This window comes from Sturnus vulgaris, chromosome 8 (genome assembly GCF_052056855.1).
Source record: "Sturnus vulgaris isolate bStuVul1 chromosome 8, bStuVul1.hap1, whole genome shotgun sequence".
NCBI classification, from domain to species: Eukaryota; Metazoa; Chordata; class Aves; order Passeriformes; family Sturnidae; genus Sturnus; species Sturnus vulgaris.
Window position 1 is genome coordinate 33768166 of NC_142250.1, and position 26037 is coordinate 33794202.

General features: G+C 38.6%; 1 protein-coding gene across 5 annotated transcripts in view; it reads right to left on the reverse strand.

Moving 5' to 3' along the window:
- Positions 1-298: 298 nt before the first annotated feature.
- Positions 299-26037, reverse strand: part of ATE1 (arginyltransferase 1) — a 69187-nt gene continuing 43448 nt past the window's right edge. For 4 of the 5 annotated variants that reach the window (XM_014886794.2, XM_014886793.2, XM_014886792.2 and 1 more), the window contains exons 11-12: positions 19045-19165; positions 299-3706 (exon numbers count right to left, since the gene is read on the reverse strand). In XM_014886794.2, the coding sequence (XP_014742280.2) occupies positions 3528-3706; positions 19045-19165 (300 nt within the window). In that variant the 3' untranslated portion in view covers positions 299-3527. The remainder of the gene's footprint in view (positions 3707-19044; positions 19166-26037) is intronic. The other variant, XM_088169405.1, reaches the window with a different exon arrangement.

The window sequence follows — 26037 nt, forward strand, 5'->3', positions numbered from 1 at the left end:
TCACCTGGCAAAGAAATCCACAGAACTTCAGAAAGCTTGAGGGATGTAGACTCCACAGGAGCAATGGAACAGAAAATGTTCCACGAGCATCCCAAGCCGTGCTGGTGCTGGGCTTTGAGAAAAGTCTCCTTCAGGAATCCAGAATTAGCTGGAATTCTGCCTCCTTCATTCAGAAAATGATGTAATGTTTGGTTATCTTTATGCACACAACCCAAATTTCTGTGTTGCTGGTTTGGCTCCTTAATTCAGAGACAGGTTTTTGTTCAACCAAATAAACAGCTAGTCCTGTCTAGTCTCCACTTGTGAAAAGTCTCTTTATTTTATTTTATTCTACTCAGAAAAGAAGTATCAATTATATTTCATGCAATCTCTTCGTTAATCTGGCTGGCTGGAACTAAAACTTAGCTCCAAAATGGGTCATGTGTTTTAAAAATGATTTTAAACTTGCAGGTAACTTTTCTGAAGACTGCTACCCTTGGATTGATTCTTTCATTTTTCTACTTTCCAGGGTAATGAAATTCCTATAAACTAATGCAGAAATCACATTCAGAGCTATTATTTCTTATAATAATTCACAAAGACTGGAAATAACTTTATTTACTACACTTGCAAGTGAAACAGGCCTGCTAAAAAGCAATTACAAACTCAACATGCAGATTCTTGAATGTACTGAAATATGTCGATGCTGGATGTGTAAGCTTCTCACTTCTCTCCAATTAAAACAAAAAATGGCATTTTTTAGCACTGGTCACAACTCTGCATTTTCTTACCATCATTTTATGCTCATTTATCAAGATATGACAGAACAAGGCAACCTTACATTGGGGATTGACTCTCACAAACCAGCTACAGAAAAAAGAACTTTTATAAAATAGTTTGTGCTAAGTTAAATATCTCTAAATTCAATAATTGTCAATGACAATATATTAAATTATATTGTAATAGTGGTGAATTTTCAGCTCCACTGAAGTCACAGGCAAAATTTACAGAACTTCATCCTCAGCCTCTGTCCCTCTTCCAAATGCAGGGCTAGAGGTATCAGTCCTCAAAAATACTGCACCAGTTTGCTTCCAAAATAACACTAAAGTGAGTCAGATCTCAGCAAACCACAGGGGATGAACTCAGTTTTTGAGTTAATCCCAGTGTCGCCTGGTTTTGCTTTTTAATATAAATCCATATTTGAGTTGAGTATGAGCCAGGGGCCCGGGCTGCCCTGGTGCTGCAGTCCCAGGGGAGGTCAGAAAGTGAAAGCACCATTTCAGACTCACAGGAAATTTTGGTCATTTACCTCCAGCGCTCACACTAAGGACAACTTCAAGCTGTGCTCAGCTTTCAGGTTTATACTTCTCTCACTTTCCTTTAACTGCAGTCCTTAAAAGCTCCCCTAGAGAAACAGAGCATCAGATAAAAGTCTAATCCAAGGCATATCAGTAACAAATAGGGGCACAAAGAGATGGAGCTCTCCAGGAACTCTCAGTGGGGACATTAAGTCTGCTCCCTTGAAATTTAACAGAAACTTTAACTTCTCCAGGAGCCCAGTGAGGCTGTCATTAAATGGCTTTGATAACCCTTGAGATTTTGCAATTCATAGTGAAATTCCTCAGTGCCTGTTAACTGATTTTATATCACATAAAAAGGTTTTCTCATTTATTTTGGTTGCAAGCCATATGGGCACGACCACTTTTCAGCACACTGTGTAGGCAGAAAATGTTACACTATTTGACAGAGTGGTAAAAGTATTTTCTCCACAGAAAGGAATTCTTTATAATAATCTTCATGAGGATTATTTAGTGGTTCTCCCCATGGCAGGAGGCTGAGGTAAGGCATGGACAAACTGAAGGTACAGTGCAAAGAAACTTCTCAGTACCAGGCAAAGATAAACACACACCAGATATGAAGCTGACGTGAATGACCATTTCTGCTGCAGATTGGGAGTAGATCAATACTATACAGCCTAATTAATAGAATGTAAAATGACTTTTTAAAGTTGCTATTGAACCTGTACTATCAATAATATTACAATATTACACTAATTTCATATCAAACAGATATGAAAAACAAAGTTAATATCTGCATTGCACTTGATTCCCCAAGTTCTTACGTCTGCTCCACATAAAAATTAACGGTTAATAATATTGGCCAAGTGTTTAAAATTAAATCAATGAATCCATGAATGACAGGAGATGTAACCCTCAGAGGGTAAATCTGAATTTGTTTCCTTTCTGGGGAAAACCACCCACATATCCTTGAATAAGAATCTTTGTTCAAAGGCTAACAGGAAACTCCAAGTTGATGCAAGGTAAATACCAGTCCCTGTTATCCAAGAAGATAAGAAACACAAATGCATTGGTAATGTTACAATGTTGTAATACATTACTGAATTATACAACAGTGTTATTTCCCCAAATTCCTCCAACTTATATGACTTAATAGGGACACAGACAACGTTCATATATGAGATAATAAAGTGCTTTCATAAAGGATCACAACTTCCTGTGTTTCCAACAGAAGTATTTACTAAAATGTTATTAAAGATGTTAACCCATGAGCTGCTGCACCAGAAATAAAATAGTCAGTAAAAAAGCAGGAATATGGTATTTAAGTATTCCTGTACAATTGTGCAGAAAAAAAGCACCTGCAACAAAACCCAGCAGTGGTACCTTATGTCATTTTTGTTGTTAGCATAGTTCTGAAATGTGCACTGAGAGCTGCAGGATAAACCTCCCGAGCTCCACTTCACATTAGCCACGTGCAGTGAAATACCCACTCCTGTTAGACAAAGGATAAGGCTTATACCAAAAACCACTCTGCCACTTGGCTGCATATCTTTGGTATATTTATAGTGCAACTGTTCTGCTTCTTCTCTGAAGGGGAAGGTTTTCCAAAGCACTGCATCCCCTGCCACTGAGAACCTACCACGAACTCCTACACTCACTAGGACCTCTGACACCAACTGACTGCTTTAAACAAATGAAGAATGTGCAGTGAAAATAATTCCTTCCTGGTTTTTTAAACGTACTGCTGAAATAAAATTGTATCATGCTGGAAAGTAATAGCATGTTTCGGTCTTCTTGCAAGATTTTAGGAGCATACAAATGCGAGCACAAATTTCACAGCAATTTTTAACGACAGATATCCAAGGTGCTATTTGAAAACATCTGTAATTTAATGATTCTTAATCTAGATTTAGTCAACCTTCGTCTCTACAAAAAAAAAAAAAAAAAGACACCTGTTTTTCATTTTGCTTAGATACTTAGAATTATTCATAATGCATAGAAAGGCTAGAACTACTTCATTAAAATTTACTGCAAGCGTGTTTTTCTAAACTTATATTGCTAAAGCCTTGCTGCACTGTAAGATTTATTGGAGTTGGCCTTTACACACAGTACCAGGTATTGACACAAGCCTGGCTATATACCTGTGCTCCAGCCTATCTGAGTGGGCACAGCAGCACACAGCTATGGTACAGAGCATCCAGTGGCAGTGCAGTGAAATGTAGAGCCATTGAAATGCCATCTCGTGGGGGCTCAGCTCCTGAACAGCAGCATCCTCTCTGAGCAGCTCTGTCCCACCAGGCTTGCATATTGCTGAACGCTGGCCTCGTCACTTGGCCCCTTCCTCCTCTTCTTGTACACGCTGTAAGGCATCACGGTTCTCTTGTGCAGCACTCTCACCCTGCCCAGCTCCTTCAGGCCACCTTCATCCACTGCAGAGGCAATCAGAGAACACAAAACCAATTATTTATAGTGCCCACATCACCTTCAGTCATGCCTCCAGCCTCAATGTGCATGATGAAAACTGCGTGAAGTAAAAAATCCGCAGATGAAAGCTGAGCTGAGCTGCAGAGGGTTCTTGAAAACCCAGCCTGCAAAAGAACTGTGTGGGAAGGTAAATCGTGCATCACACATTTCTGATGGTGATGGGTGGCATTTCTGAACACAACTCTTCTGCTGTATTTAAAAAGTCACATTCATTTAGTGCTCAAGGAGCCAGCAGTCAAACTCTACCTGGGAAAAACTCAAACAGAACTGACCAGGGGAGACTTGTCATTACAGAGCCCCTTGCAAAACCCACCACACCAGCTGGGAGAAATGTATTAAAGCCAGCAAGAAGCCTCCAGGCTGATTCCTTAGGTAAGCATCAGGCAATAAACCACCTTCCCAGGTGAAACTCTCTGGCCCTCCAGCCCCAATCTGTTTTTCCCTCAGTTATACTGGTTTTAAATATATTTCCCCTCCCAGTTATACTGGTTTCTGAGTTTCATTCTAGGAGTTACATGTCCTTACTTAAGTCTGATCCCTGAGCTCTGTAGATCAAGAGGGCGAGCAGTGCAAGTTGTGGGAACACCACAATTCCTCTTCAAAGATACACACACCACAGTTAAACCTTATTTCCTTCACATGCAGATCCCTTGTGCCTTAATTTATCCAGAATCATACATGTAAGAGTGTCACCGAACAAGTTAAAACTTCCTTATTTTTATGAATCCCATTGATGCTCCTGCTGCTGAACAATAATGTTATATAGCTGCTGTGTGCCAGAAAAATTTGCACTACAGTGCTAGAAAACTCTTTAAAGAAACACAGAGAACGTGCCACATCTCTGAGTCCACTGCAGGATAAATTAGTAAAAAATAGTTTAAAATAGTAGGAAAAGAAATCTTGGACTTTTCTGAACTTTAGGTTCAAAAAGTCACCGAGAGTCAACCCAAAATCTGAAAGGTAAGTTTGAGAATAGAACCATATAATTTTCAGTAATAAGAGAGATGCTTACTGGAATGTCACTATTTTGAGACATGAACTATGCAAAGACTTCCTTTTGGACCTTCTTTCTGCTTTTAATTAATGCTTCTTTAAGTTTTAAAGGAGACTATGAAATGCATTTCTGTGCAAGACATTCTGAAGAACTGAAGAACCTGCCCTGTTCATCCACAGAAATGGCCCATAAACTTTTTTCTGCTGATTGCCTGAATTTAGTATGTGAAACTTAATGAAGGCTGCTTTACCAAGTTTGGAATGACTTCATTACTTTTATCTGTGTTTTGATTCCTGACATGAAAGCACAATGTGTTTCTTAAGACTTAACAGGGAAAACATGGTTTGAAGGAAGAAAATCTGAGTAGTACTTGCTTAGATTGTGCTCTCCACTAATTATTGTTGGCAATTGCTTTAGATAAACACCAAGTCAAAAACACTTTATGGCTTTCTCTGCCTCTTTGAAATCCATCAGGTTTTTGATGTGTGGCCAACACCTCCCTGATATCCCAATAGGTTGGTTTTACTACCAGCCCTTCTGCCTCTTCTCTTACATCCTCCTCCTTCCTGAGAGTTCACCAAGGAAAAAAATTTGCAAGTTTAGCTTCTGGAGGTGACACAAGTGTAAAGTTATTTTAACTTCTTAAATTGGAAAGTTTCCATTTACTGCACCTCTAGACTGACTCCCAGCCTGTGTCCCAAGGTGGATTTAGGCCAAGCTTAGCCCTCTCAGCTCCGTGCCAAAAGCACTTCAGAGCTGCTCCCTACTCACTGTTTGATACTCATTGATTCCAAATACTCCCCAAGCCTGATACCGTGGGTGAGTTCATCTTCTGGCCCCAGATTTGATTTCTTTGAGAGGCTAAAGCTACTGTACCCTTGGTTTCACTGCAGCCTTTCTGGCTCAGCTGAATTCTCTTCTTGCTGCTCAGCATTTGTGCCCTTCCTCCACTTTTACTCGTTGCCTCCTTGCAATGAAAAATAACATTCCAAATTTCTACAATTATTACCTGTTCTTCCACTGACTCCCCTCAAAATCAAAGCTTTAATAACAAAAATAACCTTCTGTAAAAGTACTTAAATGTATGTAATTTAAACTCCATCTGTAAAAAAACCCTTTTACTGAGATGTTAAGTATAAAGTAAAATAATCTCAGGTACACAGTTAAGCTTTTAGAGATGGCAAATAGGAACTTGTGTCACCATCATAACAAATCTGAAAGTCAAAACTCAGCCACCTTTCAGTTGCTGTTGGTCTGGAGGCAACATCATAGGAATCCAGGAAACTATTCCCTTTAAACACGATTTAAATATAAGCAGAATAAATTTAAGATCATTTAATGGAAAATGAAAGCAGATTAGGCTCTGGCACAATTTAACAAAGAAGTTACTCTCCCAATAAGACAAATTAAATATCTGCTCCTGTTGAATGGCACATGGTAAAATTTACTTTCTATTCAAGATGATGCCAATTGAATTCTAACAGGCCTTCCCTGTGTGCCTGATGCTGGGATACAGCAGCAACCACAATTCAAAACAAAACCAAATGCTTTATTAAAAAAAAGTTCCTTGTTGAAAATAAGAAAAAAACCATCATTTTATTTCCAAGCTTTAGTGAAGAAATTTTATTTAGTGACTTCCATTGCTGGAAAGACCCTGACTGATCAGACAGTGGAACTGTATACTAGGGCAATTTTAGTCATTACTGTAATTACTGAATACAGTACTGTTGCCACTAAAAAGTTTTTTAAAAGTGTTTATTTTTTCCTCCTCACATTTCCTCATTTTTCACCTCCTGAGCTGTTGATTTATTGTAGTCTACAGAAGAGACACTGTCATTTGACATAAAGATATACAAGGTTTCATCCCTTAATTCAGTTATATCTATCAATATAGTCTGCATGGTAGATACACAAGATACAGAGCAATCAATTATGCAGACTGAAAGTTCCTGTAATTTTAGGAAACTGGGCAACTGCAGCTGCCAAGTGAAAACAGAAATATTATCCTTTAAGTCTCAGAGCTAAAAATACAGGTAAATTCTTGCTGAATAAATTACCTGTCACTTCTTTCTTTTCTCCCCTGTACTCCTAAAGGAGTGAATTATTAATGCTGCAGTTGTCTATTGAAATCTGAATATAGGAGAGATTTCACTTCTAATTCAACCTTGCCTCTGTGACCCCATAAAGACTGCACAGAGGTGTTAAAATGTTCTGTTCCCAGCCCCATGGCACTGTTAAATGGAATCTCATATGGAGGATTTCCTTTCTGAAAACACAGAGAGCATCAGATCCGTTGCTCAGTACCAGCAGAAAACAAAGCAGGCAGGACCCAAAGACTTTTGCAGTGGGGTGTCCTGGCAGGCTCTGCTGACTCCTGACCCAGCTCACATCCACCTTCCCAAAAGTGCTCCAGGGCAGCCTCAGCCTGCACTCACCCAAAACAAGGCTCCCACATTTCAGGGACGAGGAGGAATGTGAGGAGCAGGAAGCCAAACAAACTCCTGTACAATCCAGTCCTGATTTCTTTGCACGGCCCAAATCAATTCCCCCCTAAAACTACAAGCTCCTTCCCAAGCCAAAACATCATTTTCAAATGCTGATAAGCATTCCTGCTGAAATACCAGCATGAAATAAGGAGGAGTGATTTCACCTTTTTTATTCCCAGCAATAGAAAGCTAGACAGCAGTTCGCTTTTTAAAGAAATTCAGAATTTCATGGTCAGGATCTTTTCCTTACAGCTCAAGGGTAGATTAGCATTTTTCTAACGTTATTTGGGGGAGCCCACGTCCAAAATTTTTTATTCTTCACATGCATTAACCTTCATTATTACTCCCTAATAGAAGCTGAAGTGAAAACCAGCTCCATCTGGTCAGAAAGCTGGGTAAGCACGTGCAAAGCTGGACAAGTGAGACCTGGAGTGGAGAGTGAGCTCTGCAAGAGCCTGAGAAAAAACACCACGCTGAAAAAAGGTGATGCCTCAAAGCTTCTGGAGAAAACTCTTATTAAATCAGCTTTTTGGTAGTGGCTGAGTTGGGCCAAGCTGGTTTGGATCAAGAGTGATGTGGAAGGGCAGCGTGAGCTGCAGCATCCTGTGCTGCTCCTCTTCAGAGCCGTGGCACCTCTTCCCTCCTGCCCCTCACAAAAATGACATTTTTTAATTTCCAAGGGCTATCATCTAGAGATGGAAGCAATTGAATTTTCCTTTAAAGTGCTTTTTTCCACTTACAGGAAAACGAGTGAAGAAATAATTAAAAGTAAATTGACAAATTTATTGACTTTCCTATTTTCTAAATAGGAGAAAGGACAATTGCCAATTTCCAAAACAATCCACATTAGTCACAGGAAAATATTTTTAACATCTTCTGTACAGAATGGACTCAGAATTAGTAAGAAGCCTAACTAAGGACTGGCATTTCTAACTCACAAAAAGAAACGTGGTACTCCTTCTAAACTCTGAAATGATTCTGGTGTTGATCATATGTTTAACTTCTTTAAATGCTCCTTCAACTCCCTGGAATAATGAAAGTATTTGGCCATCATCACTTTGTAATTCTGCATCCACACTACATAAAGAACCTGGATTTTTCCCCCTCACCCATAGCAGGATAAAACAGTGACAGACAGAAAGGAAAAGGCAAAGTACCAACCCTAATTCAAAAATTAAAATATTTAAACCTGAGTCATTAACTGCAACCAGTGATTCACTTTGAAAGCAGACATTGAAGGAAACTCACACTACACATTAAATTTCCATTTTGCTTAAAAATGCAATCTCAAAAGAATTTTTTTTACCTCTAAGCATTAAATCCACTGAACAAAAAATATGAAGATAAACACTTGACAACTGCTGCATTTCCAGCCCATGGATGTGCTGGAGTTTTGATTATGTTTCATGTTGTTTGTGGTTTTTAATCTTCAATTCTGAAGCACTAAGGATTTGCATAGTCTTTAAAGATGAACAGAATGTTCCCATTTTTACAATCATCAAAGAAAAAAAAAATTAAAATTCAATTTACAGGGAGATTAAAAGTTTCACGATACTCAAGCTTTCAAACCTAGGTGTAAAAATGATGAAAAGAAGCATCATCCCTTGCTGGTTACACTGTGGTGATGTTAATTTATATGAGAAACACTGCAGCCTTGTTGAATTTTTTTTTTTTTTAAAGAAAAGCTACATCTGGTTTACATGACCTTGTCACAGTTAATGATCAATGATTTTAAAACAAAGAAACTGAAAAAGTAAGAAACACATTAACTTTTCAAATTTTATGACTGAAACATAGGAGATATTAATTACTGGAAATTGAAAATTATTCCACCGCCGTCAGAACCCAAATCTTTCTGACCTTTGAATTTTAGCTCATTTCTTACCCAATTTAAAGCATAATTCCTTTTGTTCACCAGCAAAGTATAGGATGTCATCCTCAAAAACAAAAAGGCCAATCAGCAATACCCATTAGTAGTCATATTTATATAAAAACAGTGAGCTGAAATGTGCTTTTTCTCATATTGCTTCTTTCAAAGTAGACTCATACATTAAGGAATATTAAAGACCCCTATGCCTTGGGGTACAGAAATACTAACTCAAACCAAAATAAGAGTACAGTTAAAATGAAGCATAAACAACAACACACAAAAACTCAATGAAAAGAATTCTTAATTAAAACCAGAAAGCACAAGTCACAAAGGAAGTACAGTAAAATGCTCAGGATATTCTCAATCAGCCAAATCTTTGCAGTTACTCTAAGGAAAAATAGGAACCTCTGAAACCACTGCTCAAAAAGAACATGTTTATAAGTGGAAAAATGCACCTTTATCAAAACATTACTGATGATCCTTAAAGAGGGGAATTACAGTTTTATTGGTACCTATAGGGATCCTTAAAATGGGCAAAGACAAGAAGCTGCAGTGAGGGGAAATCCTGACGGCATCTTCTAAGCCAAATTTTGGGCTTTGTGCCTGAGCTCCTCCAGCTGGTTTGTGATTTGGAGCCCCTTGCCCTGCAGAAACGAGAACTCCTTGTGCTGGGACTCCCCTCATTCCTGGAGTAAACACCAGCAGGGACCAGTGCAAAACATTTCCTGTCAGTGCAGCAACTCCCAGCAGCTCGGGGGTTCTGCTGAAATTCAGCTTCTGCCTTACCTGGAAACAATCCCTGCCCCTGCCAGGAAAATCCAACGGGATTCGCTTGGAGGAGATGCACATAAAACAATATGTGTGAAATTCCTGGTTTATTTGAGGAGCTCTCATGTAATACAATTATTCCAGCCTACCTCAATATATTATCCTGAAAAAAGGTGGCTGGAAAATGTGTACTGAAGGGCAAGATTTAAATCGTAGAATCACAGAATCATTCAGGTTGGAAAAGTCCTCGAAGACCATCAAGTGCATCCATTAACCCAGCACTGCCAAACCCAATAATCCATGTCCCCATGGACACAGCTTTTAAAATCCTCCAGGGACAGTGACTCCAACACTGCCCTGGGCAGCTGTTCAGGGCTGGATAATCCTGTCCATGAAGAAATTTCTTCTAATATCCAGCCTAAACCTCCCCTGGTACAACTTGGTGCTGTTTCCTCTTGTCATGCCAAGGACTGATTACTGATATTTCTCCAAGGATCTGCTTTTTAGGAATCCAGTGCAAAAAAACCTAGTGGTACCTGAGAAAATGTTAGTTGAATGGGAATGACCACTTCCCATCTGAAAACAGCATCCAGTGCCTCCAAAGCCAAGATACTATGACAACAACAAAAAAGGAATATAATCTAGTCAATGGCAAACTGACAAAGATAACTTTCTAACTTTTAGATGATCTTCCAGAGGATAAAATGAAGTAGTCACTTCAAAAGAAGTTAAAAGAATCTTTCACTGTTCTTGATGACTTCAAATCTGAGAAATGAGAATGAACTGCCAATGAAGAATATTAACTGCACACCCAGAGTACTTTGGGTTTGAGGTTTTTTTTAATTTTAACTACATTTTTTGGTTATCTATCAAGTTCCAGCCTTCAGTTTAAGTGCACTGTGCAGACAAGGGCCCCAAGCAGGACCACAGCAGGCACAGCTCTGTTTTGAAGGCAGGGGCACTGGGAGATGCTCTCACACTCCTGTGATTCTCTCATTCCTGTGCATGCTCTCCCTAGCCCAGGTTTCCTGACTGCAGCTCCAGCCCCTCAGCAGCCTGCACAAGGCACTTTTGCAGATCAGAACGAGCAAAGTCAAAGCTTTACAGGCTCATTCATGCACTGAATGCATGCAGTGTTTTTGATGGACCCCACAGGCGTATCTAACTCTGATTCTGGGGAGTTTTATTTGCTCTGACTGAGCACTGGGGAACCTGACCAAGATTTCTGCTGCATCAGATGCGTGTCCTCCACACTCCCCAGCTGTTATCTGAGCTTTTCTGTTCCTTGAACTATCCAAGATATTTAGAAGAACACAAGAATGTTCTGCCATTTTGAGTTATGAATTTTTCTTCAGAGACAGAAGGGGAAATCACAGTTAAAATCCAACAAGCACTTGGAAACAGCACATGAAAGCAACTCTAAGTCACTGGCTAACAGGGAATGAAAACTGTACAGATATCTTTACAGAGACTTCAGCAAGGGACCTGTCATTTCAATAATATAATCAAATGTGACTCTGTTACTGGTGGGAGAGACACATCAAACACATTATTAGATCTGTGAATTAATGGTTGAGAATAGTAATGCATCTTAAATGGGAAGGATTAGGGATGGTAATGATGGTGGAGATAATAGCACGAGGGAATGGCTTAAAGCTGCAGGAGGGTTGGATGTAGATGGGATTTTGGGCAGGAATTGTTCCCTGTGAGGGTGGGCAGACCTGGCACAGGGTGCCCAGATTTGCTGTGGCTGTCCCTGGATCCCTGGCAGTGCCCAAGGCCAGGTTGGACATTGGGGTTGGAGCTCCTGGGACAGTGGGAGGTGTCCCTGCCATGGGAGGGGTGGCACTGGATGGGATTTAAGGTCTCTTCTAACCCAAACCATTCCATGATACCATTCTCCTATGAAAAGCCAGTACAAAAGATAAAAGTTAGAGATTATGCTTTAAGGAGTTACAGCTCCAAAAACAGTGGGAAGAGAACAGGGGAAAAATCTGAAGGAGCAAAAGAGTTAAATACTATTTACTAAAATATCTGAACTGAGTGAAGTGACAGAAGTGAATGTGGCAGAAAGCAGCAAGAGGATCTTTCAAAAAGAAGGGCAAAGTCCTCATTAAGACTGATATGTGAGGAGGAAAAAACCAGAGACGAGAGTCAAGCTGACAATTACAAATGCAAACATTTCCATGAAATAGGAAAAACTGAAGCAATTGGCAGTAGCTTATCAGCTAAATAAATCAGATTACAGCAATCAATTTGCTGGCTAAATTAATTAAAACATGGAATCAATTATGTTCCACGTGAGGAGCTGGGATGATGTCACCAGAGCAGGGAGTGAAGGAGGATCATTCCAGAAGGTCTGACCCTGGCACAGGTTTCCCTGGTGGATGTTGGAGTGTGGCTCAGCACATGCCTGTGGTGTCCCTTCCATGGCTGCTCTGTGCCTGGGCCTAATTACAGCTGTTAACTTTTATCACATTTGGAAACCAGTCCCACATGCTCATTGTCTTCAGCACGAAATAAATCTGCACCATCGCTCTACTTGTCCCACATTACTGAACTTTGAATTCCTGCTCTTGTGCTCCTAACACCTTCTGAGTATGGAAAATGATTCCTACAGCATTTGGCAGTCCTTGCCCTTCCCCACATTCCCCTGAATCTTCCTCCCCCCCAAAAAAAACCTCAGAATTATTCTGCTGGAAAATCAAATATCACAACGTTCAAAAGGTGCAAGAGTATCTTGAGCATAAACCCATCTAAGAATCATCTCTTCAATGCAAAGAGAAGTGAAGTACATCAAGATATCTTTATTTTTCAAGGCAAGTCCTCCAAAAAAAAAAAAAAAGTTATTTCAAAATACATCCATTTGTTTCACAATCTCTGTGATGGTCATCTCAACACATTTTTAAGAATTTTGCAGTCCAAGCCAAAGGTTTCATGAGCCACACCAGAAGACAATTATGTTGCTCAAGGGACATTAGTTTATTCTGCTACACATATGTTAAAAGCAGATATATTTAGAATATCAATAGACCCAAACTTTTAAATAACAAATACTTGTTAAAGTTTGCATTTTCTAACCCACACACCAATTTATGGGCAGATGCTTAGGATCCACAAATTAGGAGAATAACATTTCCTTTGTATTCCAGAAGCACTGCATATGAGGCTAAAACCCCATGTCAGTCATTTCAATTTAATCCAAACAGTAAGAAGTGAGGGGAAAATGTGCCTGGCTACACCTCATTGGCATTATCTTCATTTTTTAAACATCTCGTACACTCAAGGATCACACTGGATTTAGAAAGATGCATTCTGATGGCTCTAAGTGTTCATTAACTTAATTAGAAACAGATAGGAACTCCTAAGAGGTGTCTATTCTAGAGAAGCTGCTAGAAAGAACTGGGACATCTGTCTTTTTCTTGGTTACAGAATTCAAACTAATTACCTATAGCTGTGATAAGAGTGGAAAGTTATTTCTTTAGACTTCAGTTCGTGATCTATCAGAGTTCATTTAAACTGTTCCCCAGCTCTCTGAAGTACAAAACACTATCTTAAAAAAAATAAATTATAAGCAGCAGTTGTTTTAGAGCAAAGCAGCAATTTCTCCCAAATCAGATGATTGCAGAGTTCTAAACAATTGGTTCAATGTTTTCCATCTGTGATAGTTCTGTGACCACATTTTCATCATCTCGAGAAGTTCAGTGAATTTTTCCTTGTAAACATTAATCTGCATCACACCACCCTTATAAACATTAACATATCCTGGCCTTTGCATTAATCCCTCTGCCTACACCCAAATCCCTCTGCCTACATCCATCCCACAGGGATCCAGCCCTTTGCCAGGGACCTGAACCCTGAGACGTGACCAAATGGCAACCACAGTTCACTCTCAGGACACAAAAATGTCATCGTGGCTTTTCTCTTGAGAGAAGGAAAAAGAGCAGTATCACGTTAATACACTAAAAATTTAAAATATCTTGTAAAATTAAACAGTCTCTTGTGCTGCATGGGGGAAAAAAAGTCAACAAAATATTTGTGTTCACATACACAATAAATACAAAACATGTTTGAAATACTCTTTGATAACAAAGTGCACTAAAATTGTACATAAAATGTTTTAAAAACATAACACTAGAAATTGCAGTTATTGAAATAGTTGTGACAAATTATTTTTCTAGTGGAAGTAATACGCACAAAAACATACTTAATCAGTTTTGTATAACTGCACACGCCTGTAGATTTCTGGTTTTATTTAAGTTTTATTTACTAGAACTAATAACACTCAGTTGCTTGCAAGAAGCATTAAGATACATAATGAAATCACTACTAAGAGGATTCAGAAGTTGTTTGTTAAATACTGGGATTTTTATTTGCATTTTACTACTCCAGTTTACTATGAGCAGCAGAAAAGATATAAATATATAGAAAGATGTATTTCTAAATAAAAGGGTTTTCAGTTAAAAGCTTTAAAAATCTGGTAATAAACATGAAAAGAAAATTATAAGATTAGTACAGAGAAAGACTGGAAACCTGAAGTAATTTTCTTGAGTTCAATAACTCAAAAATGAGTGATCTGCTATGAACTCAGGAGGTTTTACATGGAATGGGTTTTTATAGAGTGATTCTTGTGAGTGTGAAGTGAGGATTTTCTGACCTCTCCATAGCTTTGTGTGGTGTTCAGGACTTTCTTCTGAGAAGGGGAGCTCAGGCACTGATTTTAATGTTGGTTTGAGTTTAAGTTTTGTTTTACTCTGATGGTTAAGGCTTGCATGTGAACACAAGGCAATTTCAAAGGCTTTCTGGATTTCAGCATCTGTCCTTTGTGCAGCCACAGCCTTAGCACTGGAAAGCACAGACCAGACAAATCCTCTCCTCTGGATTCCACTGCCTATCATCACTTTGGCTCACACCAGCTGCAAACAGCCTAAAGCCTGAGTTCTTCTAAGAACTTCCACTCTGCTGGAAGAAGAAAGGTTTCACTGCTGTGCAGAGGTGGCAAAGTCTGGTCTGCAGCAAGAGCAAGGACTGACTGGAAGGTGGTTGATGAATCATTTGGCTTTGTAATCTCTTTAGATGGTGTATCCAAATTACAGCCTCCCTTACTCACCTCTACAATTATCTATCAACGTGTTTAAGTTTGGATCCTACCATCACTTATTTCTTGCCCTTGTCAAGCCCTTCTTGTCGTTGTTCTACCTCAATGAGCTACTGCAAAATTCTTCCTGTCTTCTATCCATGTCTCTGCCAGCTACCCACATCCTGATCACATCAGAGATCCTCACTCCTAAAGCTTCCCTCACTCTGCTTCACTCCATTCCTAGCACCTGCAGGCAGCAATTTAAGTTCCACCTCTGACTATAGGATCCTATCCCAGACAAAATTATGTTTTGAAAACTGCTTTGTGTCTCCATATCCTTAATTTCTTCTACAACTCTCAGGCTGCAAGAGATTTCTCCATAAAGCCTGAAAGACAACTAAGAAACTTCCTTAGATTCCTCTCTTTGAAACTCTCCTTCACTGTGATGTTTACAAAAAGGTCAGTTTAGTCTAATACTATTTAGTCTATTAATAGACTATAATTTAGTCTACTACTATAATTGACCAGGAAACCCAGAAGTGCCTCTCTCTCCCTTTATTCCACCCTTTTGCATCCATCATGATTTCTGTTAACCATACCCTCTAGAACAGAGTGTCTTCTCTCCAAGAACACACAAAGGCAGAGGAGCCTGTGTTATGCCTTTGTTATGTGTTTTAATGTGCTGAAGAAAATACTTTCATTTTAATTAATGTATTCCATTCGATGCCATTTTGATTTCACTCTATTATTAGATCTGCAGGAAGTTGAACAGATGTGTATTAGCTTAGCCAATTTATCAACTTCAGCAAACAAAATGGTTAAGACAGAAAAAGCACTGAAGTCCTTTTGAAGTGCAGCTCTCAAAGCTCTGCTCACACAGTTTCTGCAGACACAGGAAGGTGGGAAGCAGCTTCCATCACTGGGATTGCTGTGGGCCATGCCTAAAAATTTGGATAAAACTTTTTTAACAGCCCCATGTTCACCCAGGCTGGCACCAAGTACACCCCACGTGTAACTATGAAGGCTTTGAAGCCACCACTCTCAGATTGGGATTGTATCCTCATCTGAAGGTGTTTTTTAAAAATTTTGACAGTCCAGCACTTATGGGAAGAAAGATTTGAAGTTCCCCACTAATTTAATTACCATCCTAAAAGCAGATTTTTTTACTTTAGGAAGATATTTTTCACAGACTTCTCCCAGGAGCAACAAACTGAAAACCTCAGTAGATATTCGAAAGAGAGAAAACATGACACTGAGTTAGTCTAGAAAATGGAAAGTGGAAGGATAAAAATATTGCCAGGATACCAAATAAATGATTTATAGTTCTTTCCAAACTGCTCTTGCTTCATGGGTAAAGCTGTTAGGGAAGGCCCCAATGAAGTAAAACCCTGAGGAGCAGTTTTGGGAGGAAATCAAAGGGTGTGTAGGCAGGCAGCCCATGCCCAGGAATATTTCAGAAATGCCATCATGTGACTGACTCCTGCTCATCACTTGGATGTGTTATCAAAGTCACTGACTGCAGAGCAACCTTTTCATTAACTTCTTCTTTCTTTAGCACATCTCCATCTGTACTTACAGCTAATGGCTGTTCCACGAAGTCCAGCACTATCTCAATTTCCAGACTGCATCAGTATCCAAACCCTCTAATAGTGCTCCACCTCACAAACCACTTAGTTCTAAATAAATGCCTGGCATTGGTTATTAATATCAGAATCTTTAAAATGCTCTCTCATTTATAAGATGATGCCAGGTCTTCTAAATTTTTCAAAGTGAACAGACAACAAAAATGAAGAATCTGTTCCAAGCCATGAGTTATATAAATTAATATTTTCTTATGGTTAAAAAAAGCACCACTTTTTGTGAGTATCTTTTTAGTTATATTCCATAAAATTAAAAGTAAATCTTATTTAGAAAGGAGCTCTGCAATGTAATGTGTATGAATACTCAAAAATACTTTTCATATTACAGAGGCTTGAAAGATCAAAGCCCATAACACACTCTCCTGAACCTGCAATTGTTTATTTCTTATGTAAATTTTTGTGTTGTTGGTTTGTTTTTTTTTAAAGAAGGGAAAACATATTCAAAAAATTCAGGAAAATGATGACCACGTGAATTATGTCTCATTCTAATTATGAACAAATTAGTATGAGACAATATTTTCCAAACTTTCTGACATTACAGACAGCAATAGAAGATGACCATTGCCAGTGACTGCTCCACTGCCCCAGGCAGAAATGAAAGCCACACCATTCCTCCCAGTTGTTTACTGGATCTGGTTATTTATTGCCCTTGGTTCAATGCTGGAAGTCCCACTCCTGATAAATCATGCCCTACTTAACCAACATAATTACAGACAGTGCTACAGAAAGCTGATTCAAGAGGAATAAAGCACACGACCATTTGTATTGCTCTTTTTAAAATCCACTGTAACTTCATTAAACTCATATTAGTGACTGTTGGAGAGAGTAAAGGATGAGGAAGGGAACTGATTTCTCTGGTGAGAAATTGTTTCCTCTGAGCAGCAACCCAAACTCCCAGAGCCAGAGCATCCCAATGTGCAGCTATGTTTTAATTTCCTTAAACCACAGGACACAAGTCCCAGCTCCAGCAGTGTCTGGAGTGAGATATTCTGTGCTGATAATGATGCAAAGCTTTGTTTCCCGTGGTTTCCAAACGCCTGCTATGCCACAGGGATTTCACACCATTTCCACAAGATGCTGCCCCTCTGCTTGCACGGGGTTATTAACACCTTCACAGGCACCAGTTTAGCACTCTCTCTTTTCTGAATAGCAAAAGTATCCCCAACACCCCTGGCCTCCAAAATCATTCCCTTCTTCCTCCTACTTTTGAATTTTTTTCCAATTTCCCCTCACCAGTCTATCAGGAATGGATTTATTTGAACCCTGCTATTGTAATTCTTATAATTATTATTATTAGAGTTCCTTTTGAGCAACCAAGTAACAGGCAGAGGGTGAGGAAAAGCATGGAACTCAACAGCATTTCCAGAATTCACAGTCCTACAAAGCAGTCTTCAAATTCCTTTAATTTATCTACATCCTGCCCTTTGAACAGTTAACTGCCTAGGGAATCCTACTAACCCACAGTAAAAAAGAAAAAGAAAAAAGTAAAAAGAGTAAAAAGAAAAAAAGCAAAAAGTAAGAAGTAGCTGCTGAAGACTGCTGAGACTCAGGTAAATGTGTGTTTTGGTGTCTAGAAACAGACCACAGTGTTACATGCTCTTGAGCTGAATAATGCCACACATCTCTGAATAATATCACAGCCACACTCAATTGTTACTCACAGGAGAAAGAGGATATTCAACAAGCTGCAATTAGCAAAAGTGAAGCTCTTCCCTTTCCCCCCAAGCAGCACACGGAGCATGGTCTAACACAGCTCCCTTGGGGCCTGCCACTGGCCCAGAGTCAGCAACTAAAACAAATTCGTGTATTTGTTTCCATTTGATTGCCTTGTTTTACAGTAGCATCATTGTACTGGGCTCTGGTCAGTAACAATTTCAACCAGTCAATGCTGGTAAATCACTAAGTACCTATTTTACACAATGTGTAAAACTGTGTCACATTACACCAAGATGCTTCTGCTGTTTATTGTGCTCTTCACATCCACTGACTGTTAAACTAAATGTTTAATTGATTGTTAAACTAAATCTGCCACTGTTTCTTAACAAAAGCACCTGATGATGCCTTTAAGCTTCTCCAGTCTTTCGACTTTCCTGTATTGATTCCACTTTAATTCTTGTATGCATTCACCCAACAGGAATGTGAGGAACAATTATTTAATTGGTGTTGTTCATGCCCAGAATAGCAAACATAATTTGAAAATAATCTGAAAGGCAGCAATATGTGTTAATTTTGAACTACTTGTAGTCTACAGAACAGAATGTACTTAAAATGTGCATTGCCTAAAAGATAAAATTCTCTATTTACTAATGCTTGTTGCAGGAGTTGTGAATTGTACATTTTTCACCCTTTACAGGTAAGATTTCCAAGCTGCTTCAGCAGCAGATGATTCTGCTACATTAAAAACAGACAGACAAAGGACAGATAATTCATTCTTCGTGGCCTCACCTGCTTTTCCATCCTGGATCAAGCGGGAATACTTGGAGTGCTCGAGCAGGGGCAGGCATTGCTCAATGGGTCTCCACATGTAGGTCTCTGGACACAGCAGGTCAGAGGGTCTGTACTGACCCTGGCAAGGGGAAAAAATGGGAAAAAAAACAACAAAAAAGAGAGCAGTCATATCAGTTGCACAAGAACTCTGGCTGCAACTTGATTTTCCAAAGAGAAAGGAATAGTTTTTAATCTAATCTACACCAAGTGAGTGTTCAGTGAAATCACAGGCTTTAGTCCTTTCAGCACCATCTCAGGAGCACAAACTCAACCTTGGCACGTGATGAAAATGTAAAATTAACAAAACACACTTCCACGACATCCAAGATGAACTAGGAAAGTTTTGGCTTTGCTTACTGGAATTCTGTATTGAAGTTACCCTCTGGAGCTCTGCTGAGCTGGGGCCAACACTAAAAAACTCAGCACCTCCAAAAGCAGCTCATCTCAAGTGTTGGTAATTCTAGTAAAGAATGGAGACCAAAAAGAAAAAAAATCTAATAGAAAAACCCCACTGAACAGTAAGCAGGACACTATTTTTATTACATTAGTGATGGAGCATTTTGTTCATTGCTATTTAAATAGTAACACTTTAATTCATGGAGCTTTTCCTGGATTAGCTTACAGGTAATGATTAGTGAAATTCTACAATTTTTTGGCTGATTTATTAAGAAGATATTCTTTGCAGACATTCCCAGAAACTAAACAGCCTTAATTATTTTCCCTCCAGCTACACAGAAAATCACCACCTCAGCAATAATAACCTCCCCTAATCAGATCTTCATTTGATTTAAAATAAGATTATTCAGCAGCCTATAACTTAAGTTCAAAATTCTATCTTTGAGCCATTACTCATGCAATCCACACACTCTCAACATTCAGAGCCATATGGTGGCAATAGCAAATTAATTTTTAACTTACAAATTCATTACACATCTCAGCTTGAAAAACCATACAGTGAAGAGAATGAAAAAGTTTAAGGATACAAATTACAAATTAAAAGACTGGGCATTATCAGAAGTCACCCTGCAGTTGATGCCATTAAGAGTTCTTCACATCAATTATATTAAATGGATAATTAAGATTATCATCTTGAGATGAAGTTGATTTACTGCCCAGTAAAAAAGGCAAAGAATCTTTCCATGAAGCTGAGCAAGGTTTGGGAAGGGGCAACACAAAATTTACTGTGGCTGCAGCCTGGAGGTGAAGAAATTCCTTAGGGACACCCTTAGGCAGCAACAGCCAGTTCTGGAGAATCAGAACCACCAGAAATTCCCAATTCTTTTTATATTCTTACTGTTCAACTCTTCATGACATTTAAAGAAAAACTGACTTTAAAAAAATATTTCCCACAGCAGTAAATTGTTGAGTAGGAAATACAAGAATTATCTCTGATAAAAAGTCATCAGTGTCTGTGCAAAAAAAACATAAAAATAACCAAGCTTCATGTCAAGCCTTGTCAAATACCTGAGGTAGATTTCTGAAAAGGTCTGTATGACTGATTATCTCATTTGAAAAACATCCAGGATTGACTTGTAACTACTACTATTGGTTTTGTTGGATTTTTTTTTTTTTAACAAAAGGCAATTTTTTAATATTAAATTAACACAATATTCCTCCAATTCCATTCAGAAACCCAAACCTCAAGGCCCTAGAAAATCCTCTAAAGCCAGAAAATGGAAGTGACATTTTTAAATAAACCACTTTGAAATGTTATGCTCTCTAAACAGAAATAGTTGAAAGCTATGTGAAGGTAGTGCTTAAAGAACTTTTAATCATTGTTACTCAGATGAAACAGTTTAAGAACTTGGGGAAAAAATATGCCTTTTCAGTCATATTTAAAAAAAATTAGAACATAATTACTTGTTGATTTAAAGACATTTTCTCAACAGGCCAAGAAGGCAGAAATAGCCAAGGAACTGTCTTTCAGAGCTGTTGCCTGAACACAGAAAATACAAGTGGCAAATTAATCTTTCCCAGTAGCACGAGTTTAACTCATGGCTCTAAGAAAAGACAGCCCAGGCACTCAAATTTCCCGAGAAGATCCTGCTCCCACATCTTGAAATTTATCACATTTGTGAATCCCACACATGAAAATCACTATGCAGCCTTATTCTAAATTTCCCACTTACTTCTGTAACATTACAGGCTGTCATAAAATGAGATGTATAAAATTAACTGCATTGCAGCATTACTGGTTTGGTTATAATTTAAAAAAAAACATCTTTAGCACTGAGCAGCATAGTAACAGCAAAAAATGATTATCCAACCCATCACTGTAGATTCAATATTTATACTGGGCATCAAAAATACCATAATTTGGAAAGGGAAAAAATAGTTCTGAGGTGACCTCCTTTAAATGCTTTCTTACCCCAAAATTTAGGAGCTTGTTAATAAAGTTCCCTGAAAGCACAAGAGGCTGTGGGGGTGACACATCCCTGACCCAGGACACTCAGTGCAATCAGAGGCAAAAATGAAAGAATCCCTTGATTCTCTTTGATATCCTCCCTTCCCAGAAGTGTTTCCAAACACACCAGAAGGAAGATGGTTCTCCTGTAAGGAAGTTTAATTGACACTGCTGGTCAAACCCACATCCCATGAGTCATTCCACAGAGGAAAGGGGAACTCAGGATGCACCCAGGTGAGTTGCCAGTGAACAGGGTTTGCACTGTGTCCATATTGAGAGAATTCAAAAGGGAACCCACAGGACTTTATTAAATCAGATGAAATTATTTCTAAGGGCTTTTGACTCCCTCCACCCTTTCCATAAGCACTTACTCCCAATTTAAGTATTTTCCTCAGAATACTTAAAACCTCATATTTACTCATATTTAAAACCAATGTATTTATTTATTTCAAAATAAACCACTACAAATCCACCTCCTACCTTTTTCCTCTCTCCCTTTATTCCAGGACTGTAAAAACACCTAAACCTGAGAACCCACACAGATTCTGCCTCATGTACATGAGTGTCTGTACTTCAAGAAAAATGTTCAAATTTCATTACTCATTCTAAAATGATTACATCATCTAAATAAATTGCCTCTGAGCATACTATTTATATTCCTTCTTATTCTTAATATTGATTTGCAGCATACACCCAACATAAATCCAAAACAGAAAGGGGATCTCCTAAAAGAAGTGCTGCAGAGGGATTTATCACAGTAGAACTTAATCAGATTTGCAAAACTGCTTTTGAAAATCATTTCTCTTTGGCTTCAGATTAGATCAGCATTCATTTCAGAAGTGATTCTGTCTACGGTAAGAGTTCACAACTGAAAACATTTTGCTTTCTTTTATCTCATTATATACAAGCTCTTGCACAGTAGAACTGTTTCAGTTATCCAGACCATCTTGGGAATATTTAACCACCAGACTTTCAACAAAAAGTATCCTCTTACAGACCATCCCTAAGCACTTGTCTCAGGTTTCAGCTTCTCAAACCCAATACCACCTGCTGATGAAATGAACTCTGTCAATATAAAACAACTGCACATATTTCTCTCTCTGCAGCTACATTTTGCCAAGAAATATCCAAGACACAAAATTTGGTTTTTTGAAATGCTTTTGGAAATAAAAAAAAAAAAAACCTGGTCTACCGGAAGGTGTCCCTGCCCATGGCAGGGGATGACACTGGATAATGTCCAAGGTCCTTTCTAATCCAAACAATTCTGTGATATCTCCATCAGAATGAAGGGAATTAAATTCTTTACAGCACTACAAGATAAGGTATTTAATCTCTTTAACCATCCTGCTTAACCTGTCCTTTTCCCAATTTTGCTTTTTCTTCTTTGAAACAGGGGAAAGCCACAGGGGGAAACCATTTAAATTGCACTGTTCAAGGAGCATAACAACCCAATGTGTAACAAAGGTACAAATTAGGTTAAAGGTACAAATTAAATTAAAGCTATAAAATTATTAGAGAAACATACAAAAAAGATAAATATCAGACTCATCTATCAAATGGCTTGACTAAAATGCAATACTGAAAATTAGCATGGCTAAGAAACTCCTGAGCACATGGTTCCTTCTATAAACATAAATGTGACAGGTTTTTAATAAAAATATCCACAAGATGTTTTATGGTCACTAATGTTTGTGGCATTTTTCCTCCTATATAATATAATATAAAAGAGAGAGCCTTCAAGGTGCTTTCCTTTATACAATTTGACACACTGCATTTTAATTGGAAGCTTCTGGAAACAAATTTTACAGCGAGACTGCCAAGCTTAAATTAATACTTCACACCATGATGGTTTTTGTTTTACAGTTTTCAAATTACAATCAAACAGAACTTCTCTGAACTTTTGTTCCACAGGAAGGGCAAAGGTTTTAATGAGACTTTAGTCTGGAGATTACTTTTTAAATATTTTGCAAAATCTCAGGGATTTGGTAAGCACTTGAGATGAAAAACACCAGCAGAGTTTGTTTTTGTAGTCTAAGCAAAACTTAAAATGTAAAACTACCAAGAAAGACAATAGTCTCAAAAATGAAGGTCAAGCACCAGTAGCACTGGAAAAACAAAATAGGAAGGTTAAACTCACATTAAATTCTTTTATCAAGTAGAGTTTACATCTGTATTCTATTTTTTCACAATAAAGCCATTGATCTTTTATTAAAAGTGAATTAAGACTGCCTTCACCTCCATTTCCAGCCAGCTGCCTGGAAAGAAGTGCTCTGGCTACACAAACAAAGCCACCCCAAATTATCAACAACAACCCATGAGAGCTGGGCAGCGCTGCCTGGCCGAGCATGGCTTTGTGGAATTGAGCCTTTCCCCTGACAGACAGCCCCTGCAATCCCCCAGCAGAGTGCTGCAGCACAGCCCTGCTCCCTGATTTCATTCCAGGAACAGAAATGAGAGTTTATGGATCCCCAGGAGAGCCCTTGGCCGGTAACTCGACCTGCTGTGCTCTCCCAGGTCGGCTGTGCCAGCCCTGGACAAAGAGCTGCACATCCCAACCCCTCTGTGCCTCCAGCCTCTCACATGGCATCCAGCTGTGCAAGGCCTAAGAGACTTCAGAAAAACAAAATAAATCCCCCCCTTATCCCAAAACGACATCCACAAATTCACTCCCACCTCACGGCCGCTGTTTGAAACCTCTTTTTAAACAAACACAAACAAGCAATAGGCACAGAATGAAGCAAGCAGCTCTGTTTATCCAGGAGAGATGGCTGGAGACTTCACCTTTATCATCAAAAACTACTGAGCTTACCAGAAAATAGATATCAAAGAGCAGTTACATCACTGGGTAACTCAATTAACAAGTTGGATTTCAGCAGGCTGCCTGAAACTCCAGTGCCAGCATCAAACGAGCCAATTTTGTCCAAGCTGCAAACTTTGAAGTAATTATGGACTCCACATTTTTAGGATCCCAGAGCTGCATTCTTGAGAGCTTAGCCACCTTTCTGTTCCATTAAAGAATAATGTGCTGTAATCCTAAAAAGATGTTACGAATAACAGCCAAAATTTATTTTGCAGCTCACAGAACTCGAGTACATGAAGTGCCAATCCTTGCTCTCAGAAAGATGTGTTCATTCTCATTTAGTTACATCACCCCAAAATCTGTGTAATGGGAATTTTACAGGCAGACAGGGAGCTGTAAGGTGCTTCCCAAGGCACCTCAAACACTCACCTTCTCCCATATTCTTTGCTTTCCCATAAGTGAAATGTAAATATAATTTGATGTTGTATTTCCAACAGAAATATGGAATCATAGAATGGTTTGGGCTGGAAAAGACCTTTAAAGTCATCTAGTTCCAACATTTATCTAGATCAGTTAATTATGTCTCTATTAATTTTGATTGTCTTTCTAAATGTTCCTCAATGATGTTTACACTGACTGTCTAAAGCAAATTTGCCAACTTGCACCTTCTTTTTATTTATTTCCCTAGTCCATGTAATATATTAAGAGAAATAACTGATGATAAACCCGAAGTAAAAATATTTCTGACATTTGTTTCTACATGTCAAACAAAATTTCCTACAGTTACTCACTATAGATTCATACTTGGCTGTACTTCACTAAATATTTTTTAAAAAATAGCATTTCAGAAGGTTTTCATAGTGTCCCTCAGGTAAATAAAATATTTCAGGTAAAACAGATTAAGATAATGAGTAAAAATCAAAAAGAAATGCAGCCAAGTTTCACGTTCAGTATCCTACAATTATCATGTAATTATTTGGCCATTAACTGCCTACATGCTCTTAACCCACCACAAAAGTGGAATTAAATTAAGTTTATTTTAAATTTCACTGAAATTGAAGGTAAATCTCAGCACTTTATTTGCCTAAGGTGCTCTGCAAATACGTTCTTTCAAAGAAATATTCCCTCTTCCCCTCCAAATACCTTCAGAAACTTTTACTGTTTTTTTTGTTTTCCCAACATGTGCTATTCCTTGCAATTCCCTGAATTGTTTGGATTTTGCTATCAATAGCTCCAAAGAGCTTCTTTCCCCTTGTCTTCTTTCCTAGAAATTATCTGAAATATTGAACACTTTCAAGTTTCTTTTTGATACTGGGAAACAGCCAACAGGTGTCTGAAAAGGCTCATGGGCTGCGAGAGAAAAAATTGCTTCGCACTGAGGCAAAAAAGGAACATTTGGGACACGTTTTGATTTTTTTTTTCCTTTCCCTTTTAGTCTCCAAGTCTGTGCAGTTTCTTCTTCCTCCTTTTTTTATGGCAGTATTATCTTTCCCTCCACTCACTGAGTGGAACATGCCAAGGGAAGCTCTGGGTGTTTATGTTGAGCTCCAAGCTACGACCTGAGGCACATTAATATTCCAACACGCCATCCACAGCATCCAAGAAGCCAACAAAGTGCTGCTTGAGATAAAGCACATCCATGCCCACACTCCAACAGCTCTCCTCTCTAACACCACCATATTAATCAACGAGATAATTCTGGTTTCAAGTTGAGAAGTGAGCAGTAATTAGCATGGTTGAGAGCCTC